The sequence below is a fragment of the Leucoraja erinacea genome, chromosome 4, assembly GCF_028641065.1.
Source record: "Leucoraja erinacea ecotype New England chromosome 4, Leri_hhj_1, whole genome shotgun sequence".
In the NCBI taxonomy this organism is placed as follows: Eukaryota; Metazoa; Chordata; class Chondrichthyes; order Rajiformes; family Rajidae; genus Leucoraja; species Leucoraja erinaceus.
In genome coordinates, this window is record NC_073380.1 from 99,047,444 (window position 1) to 99,059,458 (window position 12,015).

A 12,015-nucleotide genomic window follows, 5' to 3' on the forward strand; every position below is an offset into this window, starting at 1 on the left:
AACTTTCCCTCTCTGACCTTAAAGCTTTGATATTTCCACTTGGAAAATAGGGTCTGACAGCCTACTATCTACATCTCACATTATTTATATACTTTCCAATCAATCCAAGTTTGTCCAACCTTATAGCTAATATCCTCTTAAGGGCCTGTCCCACGAGCATGCGACCTGCATGCTGTAAGCGCGACCAAACCGGAAGTGGGGGTCGTGTGGGGGCCGCGCTGAGGTCGAGTGATCCCCGTACAGTGCCGGTCCCACCAGCATGTGCCTGCATGCGGCGAGCGCGATCAAACCAGAAGCGGGTGCCGCGCGGAGGTCGAGTGAGTGACGTGAAGTTCGAGCGAAGTCCGCGGGAAGTTTGCGTGTGACGTACGGTGTCAAGACGCTGCGTACGTCGTCGAGACGCTGCGCACGCCCGTCGAGGCGGTGCGTACAGCTTCGAGGTGGCTGCGGGCCGGCAGGCCGTTGCCGCGCGGAATTTTTGAACACGGTCAGTTTTTCGGAGCCCCGCGCGATGTCAGGACCAGCTCAGCACAACTCCACACGGCTCCGGTGCTCAAAGCGGGACCGGCCCAGCATGGCCGTACGGCTCAAGCGACCACGTTAGGCCGTGTTTGCCGCATGGAGTCGCATGCTCGTGGGACAGGCCCTTTATCCAGGCAACATTCTGGTAAACCTCTTCTGCACACTTTCCAAAGCCTCCACATCCTTCCTGTAAAGATGCAACTAGAACAGCATACAAACACCAAATGCAGCCTTTTAAAACTGCAACATGATTTCCTGCCTCTTAAACTCAATGCCTCAACCGATGAAGGCAAGCATTCGATATGCCTATTCAGGCACTAAAGGTTCACTGCACCAACAAAATATGCAACCCAAAAATAAATTGATTAGGAAAATGGGAAACAAAATTAGGAATAATACATTTAAGGGGAAAGAATTAAGCAGTTTACGTGACATCTAAAATGTGAATATTTTCATATTACATGGTCATTCCAAGGCACCAATAAACAAAGGGAAACAGCATATTTTGCCATTTTACTGCACAATGATTTTTATAATAGAACCTACGTGATATCTCTCAATCTCTTGCCATGACCTTGGAGCAAAGTTGAGGGACCCCTCCCCATCACCAGATATAAACAGTATTTTACAGACATGACAAAATAATTCAACATTATTTGGAAGAAGGCACAAATGAAAAATATAACAACAAAAGTATTGGTTGGGTGCAGAACTAAATTTTGATAAGTGTCATCTCAATGACCACAGATGCTTAATTGAAGTGAAGTCATAAACAAAACTACTGCCAAGAATTAATTAAAAAGCCTCAGGAAATGCAGCATATCACAGTTCGGAACCCAGTTCAGATAATTCCCGGCAACAATTCGGTCAAAATACCAATTAAACAAATAACCAGCTCCTTATCCCTCTTAATGGTATAACTCAGTCACTAAGATCATCCACATTTTAAAAATCTCCTCATTTCCCTCTTAAATGTTCTTTAGGAACTAAATGTATTTTTATTATTTCTGTAATACCCTGCATTAATCCTGTAACCAAGCAAATGTCTGAAAATCAGATCATAACACACATTTATCAATTCTATTACCATCTCTGCATTGCACCAATCCTTCTATCCCTTCTTCAATATCATTTTACAGATCAAATATTTACACTAAAAACTAAACCACAGCTAGGTTGCCAACTGAATATTTTAAAATAAATTATTTTTTTAATGAAAGTTTCTACATATGGCTGAATATTTCAAAATAAATTATTTTTTTAATGAAAGTTTCTACATATGGCGCAAACCTCCACACCTTTCGATCTTCTTCAGGTTTTTGCCTCATTACAAGAATTCAGATTTTAAAAAGCCTCCGCGATGTTCAGTTCCATTTAGTGGTGCAAGTTTGCAGACTTTGACCACTAGGCACATAACCAAGAGAAATGCCATGCTCAACCAATATTTGCATCAATGTACTTGTATGAGAGTTGACTAGGTTGGTGCATACACGAGAAGTGGACATCCTGCCAAAGGGGCATGCCATCCCACTCTACCACAGTCACTGATCGCATTAGGTTCGGCACAGTGGTGCAGCTGTAGAGTTGCTGCCTTACAACAAATGCAGCGCCAGAAACCTGGGTTCGATCCTGACTACGGGTGCTGTCTGTACGCAGTTTATACGTTCTCCCCGTGATCTGCGTGGGTTTTCTCTGAGATCTTCGGTTTCCTCCCACACTCAAAAGACGCGCAGGTATCTAGGCTTGGCAAATGAAAAAATTGTCCCTAGCGAGTATAGGATAGTGTTAATGTGTGGGGATCGCTGGTCGGCGCGGACCCGGTGGGCCAAAAGGGCCTGTTTCTGCGCTGTATCTCTAAACTAAAAAAATAGCCTGTAATACTGTACGTGTAGGCTCAACATGCCCCTTTAAAAACACCTAATTTAAATTCCTACGCACTCCCTTATCATTAGATAAGCAGCATTCTGAGCCAAATTCTACATTAACTGACACTGGAAAGTTGAGGCAACACTTTGACCAAGCTTCAGTTGAGATCTGCTAATTTAGCACAGGTTGCATTCCCAGTCTGTATATTTAGAAACATAGAAACTAGGTGCAGGAGTAGGCCATTCGGCCCTTCGAGCCTGCACCGTCATTCAATATGATCATGGCTGATCATCCAACTCAGTTTCCCGTACCTGCCTTCTCTCCATACCCCCTGATCCCCTTAGCCACAAGGGCCACATCTAACTCCCTCTTAAATATAGCCAATGAACTGGCCTCAACTACCCTCTGTGGCAGAGAGTTCCAGAGATTCACCACTCTCTGTGTGAAAAAACCACACTAGTTATATGAGGTCCTAAGAAAGGTTTCGGCCTGAAACGTTGCCTATTTCCTTTGCTCCATAGATGCTGCTGCTGCACCCGCTGAGTTTCTCCAGCACTTTTGTCTACCTCCTAACAGACTAATGAGTAAAGAACATGGCTGGTCCATTTCTTAGATCTAAGGCTTAACTCTGTATGTAATTAGTTGCTCTCAACTGTGCAATTATTGGAAGATTAGCAATACCAACACCCAGGAATGTTTATGTCTGCTGGACAGGAAGGAGAAACATGTCACAGTACCATTCTTCAAAAAGATAGTTTTGAAATTCCAAGAACAAATTGCTGAATCCTAATCCAGCAAAAGAATATTGTTTCTTACTATGAATATGATGAGGGTGGTCATTAAACTCACAAATCACCTATTTAGAAATATTTCAGTCTTTCCCTGACAGCTTAGTTTAGAAGGATGAGGAGGGGGTTTCTTATAGAAACATATAAAATTATAAAAGAACTGGGCAAGCTAGATGCAGGAAAAATGGTCCCAATGTTGGGCGAGTCCAGAACCAGGGGCCACAGTCTTAGAATAAAGGGGAGGTCATTTAAGACTGAGGTGAGAAAAAAAAAAAAACTTTTTCACCCAGAGAGTTGTGAATTTATGAAATTCCCTGCCACAGAGGGCAGTGGAGGCCAAATCACTGGATGGATTTAAGAGAGAGTTAGATAGAGCTCTAGGGGGCTAGTGGAGTCAAGGGATATGGGGAGAAGGCAGGCACGGGTTATTGATAGGGGACGATCAGCCATGATCACAATTGATGGTGGTGCTGGCTCGAAGGGCTGAATGGCCTCCTCCTGCACCTATTTTCTATGTTTCTATGTAGCTCACAATTGTTTCCCAAATAATTCCAGCAGTTTACCTCTACACCATTAATTGGAAATCTGCTCCATAATGAAACTATGACAACTCCCAAAGTCTGTCCCAATCTTACTTTTGGACGAGAACATAGCGATATTCTTTTCTCCCCATTTATTGAAATTTAAACTAATACGGAAAAGATAAATCTGTAAAGTAACTATTCCTCTGGTTACATGTTAAATTAACTCAAACATCTCTCATTTTCAGCCTTTTCCCTTATTATTTCATCAGGCTCCCTGGCTCTTCACTGTCATCTACATCACTTAAATGTCCCATTTGTATCTTTATGAACAAATCTAGAGACTGTACCAAGGCATTATTTACTTTGAAGATGATAACCATATAACCATATACCAATTACAGCACGGAAACAGGCCATCTCGACCCTTCTAGTCCGTGCCGAACGCATAATCTCCCCTAGTCCCATATACCTGCGCTCAGACCATAACCCTCCATTCCCTTCCCATCCATATAACTATCCAATTTATTTTTAAATGATAAAAACGAAGCTGCCTCCACCACCTTCACTGGAAGCTCATTCCACACAGCCACCACTCTCTGAGTAAAGAAGTTCCCCCTCATGTTACCCCTAAACTTCAGTCCCTTAATTCTCATGTCATGTCCCCTTGTTTGAATCTTCCCTACTCTCAGTGGGAAAAGCTTTTCCACGTTAACTCTGTCCATCCCTCTCATCATTTTAAAACCCTCTATCAAGTCCCCCCTTAACCTTCTGCACTCCAAAGAATAAAGCCCTAACTTGTTCAACCTTTCTCTGTAACTGTACTGTAACTGTAATAGATATGATAAAAGTGTATTCTACTCTTCAGGTTATACAGTCCAAGATTTTGTTTTAGCTTTGTTGACTGCCACTCCCCGTTGACTGAGCATGTTCAGCGTTCAGTCACTAAAGCTCATCGTTCTCTTAGTGTCTTATATAGATATTTACTCACTCATGACGTGTCCATGTGCAGTACATTACAATTACCACCCTTGTGCCCTGATGCAATTTTCACATCACTCATACATGGGATTAGATCATTTCCCTCGTTTAACTCCCTCTTTAGCATTTAAAATAAGTTGTCACAAGAACAACCCTGACTAGATAATAAAAACTGAAAATGCTGGAAAACTCAGCAGGTCAGCCAGAATTTGTAAAAAAAGAAAAAAAAAGAAAAACAGTCAATGCTTGATTTCAGATTTCCAACATATGCTATTTTTCTGATGGGCACTTACTGGTCAATCCTGAAGCAGCCTTTACCAGCCTTTCATATTTTGGCCACAATCCCCTTCACCATCAACGCTACCCTTATCCAGCAATCTCTCACATAATCCCATTCCTCCAGGGCTCTGGCTGTGAAGCTCTTTACCACACACGTGACCAAATCTCCAAACCCCCCGCTAGACACTTATTTGATCCATGGCTCCACAGCTAATCTTCAATACAATTCTATCTGCCCCCATACAAATCCCATGTCCCAAAACTGCAAACCTGCATCCAACAACCAAAATCAATTTAGATAATATACTCATCCCCTCCCCTACCCCGAGCATGTCCCGTGTCTCCACCACCCTCCCAAGCACATATCCTGATCCTAGAGTTCAAATAATGAAGGGAAATCTCTCTGCCACCATATAGTCAAGTCAAGTCAAGTTTATTTGTCACATACACATACAAGATGTGCAGTGAAATGAAAGTGGCAATGCTCGCGGACTTTTGTGCAAAAGACAAACAACCAAACAAACTATAAACACAATCATAACACACATATTCTTTTACATAATAAATAATGGAAGGAAAAACGCTCAGTAGAGTTAGTCCCTGGTGAGATAGGCGTTTACAGTCCGAATGGCCTCTGGGAAGAAACTCCTTCTCAACCTCTCCGTTCTCACCGCATGGCAATGGAGGCGTTTGCCTGACCGTAGCAGCTGGAACAGTCCTTTGCAGGGGTGGAAGGGGTCTCTCATGATATTGTTGGCTCTGGAGTTGCACCTCCTGATGTATAGTTCCTGCAGGGGGGCAAGTGAAGTTCCCATAGTGCGTTCGGCCGAACGCACTACTCTCTGCAGAGCCTTCTTGTCCTTGGCAGAGCAGTTCCCAAACCAGATGGTAATGTTCCCGGACAAGATGCTTTCCACTGCCGCTGTGTAGAAGCACTGGAGGATCCTCAGAGACACTCTGAATATACACCCTCCTACAACTGTTACTGGGCCTCACCAGCCTTCCTTCCTTAATCCCCTCAGGCCATTTTCAACCATAGGCAACAGATTTTACTTCCCAAAAATGTATAATATCCATTCAGTTTCACCAAAAAGGCCTTATCCAAAACAATATTTAGCATTCCTCTGTATCATTAGTCTTGTATTCCCATATGGGCATATTAGAATTATTTGGCAAATGTCATTCAGTCAGGTTACTAATAGTAGACATGGATTGTAAATCTCAATTTTATCCTTGCATTAAAGACAATCTTAATGGCCAGAGTGGAAGAAATTAATCTTGCTTACATGGGATACAATTCTTCTCCAGCTTCTTCATTACAAATAACAAAGATATCACTCATTTGTGATGCCATTTACAGTCAAATTGCAAATTCAATAAACACACATTATGATGTAGGATTCTAAATACCAAAGCTAATTGGTGTAATCTTCATTTGAGCGTAACTATTTTTTCAGCAATATGACTCACTTAAATGTTTTTAAAACCAAGCTGAAAACAGGTTGTTACTCCCTCCCATTGAATTAGTTGCAAGACTAAACCTAAACCATTCACCTAACAAAGGTGGTACAGGCTCCTTTCCAGTATACATCCTAGTTTATCAATATAATACGCCACGACTCAAACTATTTTGGATTGCATGACCAAAATTCCCAGCAAAGGAACATACTTCAAGGCAATTGCTTTTGGTAGAACATTTGGAATGGATATTCCAAACAGCACCAAAATATGGTGACATACAGTATGCGTGTTGTGCTAAAGAATTTCACTGTTCAGTGCACACGTGACAATATAGACCAATCTTTCCAATTATCTCCCTAAACTGCATAAATGTTAATTGTTTAAGCAAAGGCCCAATTAACAAGTTCACATTTACTATTATTCTCCAAATTTACTCTGGTGCATGTTGTCCTTCTGATGGTTGATAATTAAAAAAATACAATTGTTAAAACACAAATCATTTGTTTATAAAGAAAGGTAAATGGTTATTTATGGCCCATATATTATTACCTCTCGAATTGTTGTCAGACTCATAGCAACATGCTGACTTAAGGCTTGATCTGCAAGTGTTCTGAGGAAAGACATTCTTGCCATAGAGGGAGGGAGTACAGAGAAGGTTCACCAGACTGATTCCTGGGATGTCAGGACTTTCATATGAAAAAAGACTGGATAGACTCGGCTTGTACCCGCTAGAATATAGAAGATTGAGGGGAGATCTTATAGAAACGTACAAAATTCTTAAGGGGTTGGACAGGCTAGATGCAGGAAGATTGTTCCCGATGTTGCGGAAGTCCAGAAGAAGGGGTCACAGTTTAAGAATAAGGGGGAAATCGTTTAGGACCGAGATGAGAAAAATATTTTTCACACAGAGAGTGGTGAATCTCTGGAATTCTCAGCCACAGAAGGTAGTTGATGTCAGTTCATTGGCTATATTTAAGAGGGAGTTAGATGTGGCCCTTGTGGCTAAAGGGATCGGGGGTATGGAGAGAAGGCCTGGTACGGGATACTCAGTTGGATGATCAGCTTTGATCATATTGAATGGAGGTGCAGGCTCGAAGGGCCGAATGGCCTACTCCTGCACCTATTTTCTATGTTTCTATGTTCTATTGTACTGTAAAAACAGATATCACTGGAAATACTCAGCAGATTTGGCAGCATGTGCGGGAAGAGGTTATATTTCAGGTCAATGACGTTTCAAGAATCAGTAAAGCTATTTACACCATTGCCAAAACGGAAAACAAATATGAAGTTGTGGACAAAATTCTCAGAAAACCCAATATCAATTCCAAATGTTGGTCTGAAACATCAAATCTGTTTCTCACTCCATTATCTGTAGATTATATCCAGCATTGTAAGTTTTTACTTCATAACTTCAGCAATGACAGAATACCAATCGATGGTGGCCAATGCCATCTTCATCACTGTCCTGTGCTGGGGTAGCAGGGCAAAGGCCGCAAACGCCAACAGAATTAACAAGCTCATCAGGAAGACTGGCTCCCCCCTGGGGGTGGAGTTGGATTCACTGGAGATAGTCTTGGAGGGGAGGATGCTCCTCAAACTGCAGAACATCTTGGACAATGCAGCTCACCCCCTCCGTGACACACTGGTCAACCCGAAGTGCACCTTCAGCAACAGATTGGTTCTACCAAGATGCAGCACAGATCACCCACAGGAGATTCATTTCCCCTGTGGCTATCAAACTGTACAACTCCTCTCCCTTCTGTCGTGGGGTAGACCGGTTCCCATTCCCCCTCCCCAATCCTTGCACATCCCCAATCCTGGACTTTACACTGGTCACTTTAATCTCATGTATCTTGTTGTGTTTTATGGCCAAATTCCCTCCTGGGATAATTCCATTGTAATGTATCATGTTTTTGGATTATTGTTGAAATAATTCCAAAGCAATTAAAATTGGAACGCTAAAAATTCTCGGCAGATCAAACAGCATCCTCTGGAGACAGTTAGAGTGGACCTTTAACCCGAGTTACTTCCAACACTGTCTACTGCAAACCCAGGTGATGCCACTTTGTTGCAGTATTATGTAATATTGGGTTTTGGGACACTCCAATGGATTGTTTTGAGGGTCGTTGATGCAATTATTGAGGCTTCCTCAAACTAGCAAAGGAGATCCCACCAATATATATATTTATTTTTTTAAGTGGATAACAGATTAACACGATAGTAACTAACAAGAGCACCACCCACTCACTCAATATCCCCACCAAAATTAACGCAACTACAAGGGGAAGAAACCTCCTGGCCGTGGTTCTCTATAAAAGTAGTGAGATGTCCTTTGGCCGGCACCTCGAGCGAAGAAGCAACGCTTTGCTTGGAACCTTCCTGCTCACATTATTCTTGTCCACCGACGGTGGTTTTAAAGGGTTAGGAAATTACAAAGGCCTGTTGCTAAGTTGTTTTTTTTTTTTTTAAGTGTTCTACAAAATAATACATAAAGTATACACAGGGTAGAATATTGTCAACCATTGATGGCATGGGTGCAACAAAAGTGCTGTCTCCCTGATGGAAGGGCCAAAGCACCCGGTTCGGGCCGGCAGGAAGATCTCCGGAGCCGGCAGCAACCGAGGGCAGGTTTCCTTTGTGTATGGATTTTTTGGGGGGGAGAGAGACACACACACACTTAGAAATAATGTAGGAGTTCCCAATTCCTTTACACCACATACTAGGCGAGGCTGTGTGCTGGAGTCGTCTCTCCTTCCTGGTGTTTAAATAAGTTACATACATTGGCAGAGTTTCCATTTGTAACCTGACATCCAGTTTGGAGGGGGGGGGAAGAGGGGCAGAGGAAGGGAGAGGAAATACACAAGTGTCCGCTCCCGACTGCGACCCAGTCAGGCGGGCATTGGCTTGCAGCCGCCAGTGCCTCCTGGTTTACCGAGCGAGGGAGAGGGGGCGCGATGTAGATCAGCGTGGGTGTGGGACTGCGATCTCTCTCCCCGCTAGTAGTGGAAACCCAACCCAGGTAACAGCAGAGAGGGGACCCCCGCCAACACAGCACTTAGCACCGGGGGCTACCAACACCGCCGTACCTCCTTTACCCCCCACCAACCCCCCCTCCCCAAACAACAACAGTGGTCTCCAACCCAAAACAAGTTGCATGTGTTATGGTCATGTTGTAGCCCCTTGATCCTACTTCAGAAAAATGGCCGATGAAAGTTGTGGTGGGTGTTGTGTTGGATATTTATGGCAAGCACCAAGTTTCGTGGATCCGAAAAGGTAAATGTTTGGGCATTAACAAAGGACAATCATCATGGCAAAAACTTGTTAGACTGTGTGAGAAATGTGGATAAAGGGACACCGGTTTATCGAGTTTGGGAGGGAGGGGGGAGGGGGAGAAGACCCATTAAAAGATACAGCAGCCGATAAACACAGTCAGTCAGAACCAGTAGGCTCACTTACTTGTCCGTCTCCTGTGACATATTTCTCCAGCTCTTCCCGGCTTCTCTTCTCGCGGAACTGGACTTTCAAGTCGGTGCGGTGTGGTCTGACTGCAGAACCCGGACTACAGGTAATTCCTCTTTTCACAGAACCGGTGCGATGAGAACAGCCCTCGATTCACCTGGACTTACATGAGAGACACGGGAGATCAAATCAACGCCCTTTTTCCCCCCTCTCTCAACAAAAGTGCATACAATGGTTAGATTGTGGATAGGTTGGGTATGGTGATAAAGTATAGAGGGCTACCCCAACCCCCCACCCCAACACCCCCCAAAAAAAACAACAAATGATATTTTTACAAGGTGTGTATAAAAATGCAATTTCAACTGGGTGAGGTGCTGCACGGAAGAAAAAAAGTTACTTTTTTGCAGACTGCGCGCTTTCAGATTCCTGTGGGCGGCACCAGGCGTCGAAACCAGGTGAGTGAGTGGATGAAAGGTGCATTGGTCCGCCTACCTTTAATGAACCCAGGGACAGAGAGTGAGAGGTACTGCACCTGAGGGAGTGCGCTGGGTAACTAGCCTTGGAGCGAGAGAGAAAAAAAACACACGAGCAGAGGTGAATGCGGAGACGGAGAGGAGCGTGGATGTTGGTAAAGAACTGGGGAAGGAGGACAGACAGTGGCTGGAGGCTGTTGAATTGGCCGTGAAATGTACACGCTGCCGCGAAACGGACACAAGACCACGCGAGGACAGTGGGGACACTGGCAGAGAGAGTTGAAGTAACACTTCTTCAGCGCTAAAATCAAACATCTTGCTAAAAGACGATATGTATTAAGTGGAGGAAACTGAATGGTCTAAGAGTGAAGTTGGACGAATATGTGACTGCACCTTGTTAGAGGGGATATCTGGCGACCGCATGCAAACTGTTTTTTTTTCCATTAGGATTACTGTATAATTAACAACTATTCAGGCCATCATGAAATATACTGTCAATCATCATCCACTTTGACACCTGTTATTGGCACTGGAATGGAGTCAAATCGGAATAAACCCATTCCATGAACAATTTTCTAGTTTATATTTCCTTAAAGCAACAACCTGGAGTCATTTCAAGGGAGTAATCTAATCTCAGGAATCGCATGACAGATTATGAACCACTAGTTTGCTTTCATATTTTATAATGCCACTTGATTTGATTTCCGCTTTGTAATTATTCTCGGGTACTGTACCCATTATTCACATTTCTGATACAAACTAATGCAGCTTCTGATTGTAAACTTAGGGTGTATAGTAAGTTATCTAATGCATTTTATTATTTCCACTTTCTCAAAATGCCTTATTAAATGTATAAGATAATTATAAGCAGTTGAATAAGGGGTGGGAAATTATAAGTTTTGGCTTCTTCCTGCTCCTTTTCGGACACATATGATTTCATTTATTTATAGATATTGTTTATGACACTCTATATATATTCTTGTTTTGTTTTTTTGTATGCTGTTTCACACTTGCGTTTTATTTTATTCTGTTCGAAATAAATAATTAAATAAATGAATAAATAAAGATGCAAATGTGAAAATTAAATGCATATCTAGTTGATATGATTGTTTTGTTAAACATTCATGCATGCACACAGGTCAGGATTCGATTTGTGGGTAAATATCTATGCAGACCAAAAAGAATGTCTAATCCCAGGTCTAAATATCCAGTTGGTTGGAGCAAAGCAAATAACTGATGTAATTGAACAGGTTGTAGAAATAAGAAAAGTAGCCAAGATTTCCTTTCCTGATTACCATATAAACAATCCCTATTGAGAGTAGAGAAATAGCGGTAGCCAATCAGCTATAACAAAGGCGACAAGTCCATGCCAGAGTACCCTGTGCTGGTGAGTAACTCATTAGCATAGACTGTGATTGCTTGCAAGTTGGGAAAATATTCATTTGGCTGGGGTCCCAGTCTGCAGCAGCATCGTACTGAGGAAACGTTCCCGAACGTGGACAGTGATCTAGCATTTGGGAGGAAAAGAAGGGAGAGAGGAGATATTTGGGGGAAAACACTGGGAAAGTAAGCATCAATTATCAGACTCATCAGGACTTTAGAATTTCTAATGTAATATTAGTTTTGTGCGGGGGTTCTAGGGGAATTGGGGTGATGAAACTTGAC

General features: G+C 42.8%; 1 protein-coding gene across 2 annotated transcripts in view; it reads right to left on the reverse strand.

Moving 5' to 3' along the window:
* grhl2b (grainyhead-like transcription factor 2b) overlaps positions 1-10,016 on the reverse strand; it is a 167,675-nt gene extending 157,659 nt beyond the window's left edge. For both annotated transcript variants that reach the window (XM_055634853.1, XM_055634852.1), the window contains exon 1: positions 9,875-10,016. In XM_055634853.1, the coding sequence (XP_055490828.1) occupies positions 9,875-9,894 (20 nt within the window). In that variant the 5' untranslated portion in view covers positions 9,895-10,016. The remainder of the gene's footprint in view (positions 1-9,874) is intronic.
* Between the last annotated feature and the right edge of the window lie 1,999 nt (positions 10,017-12,015).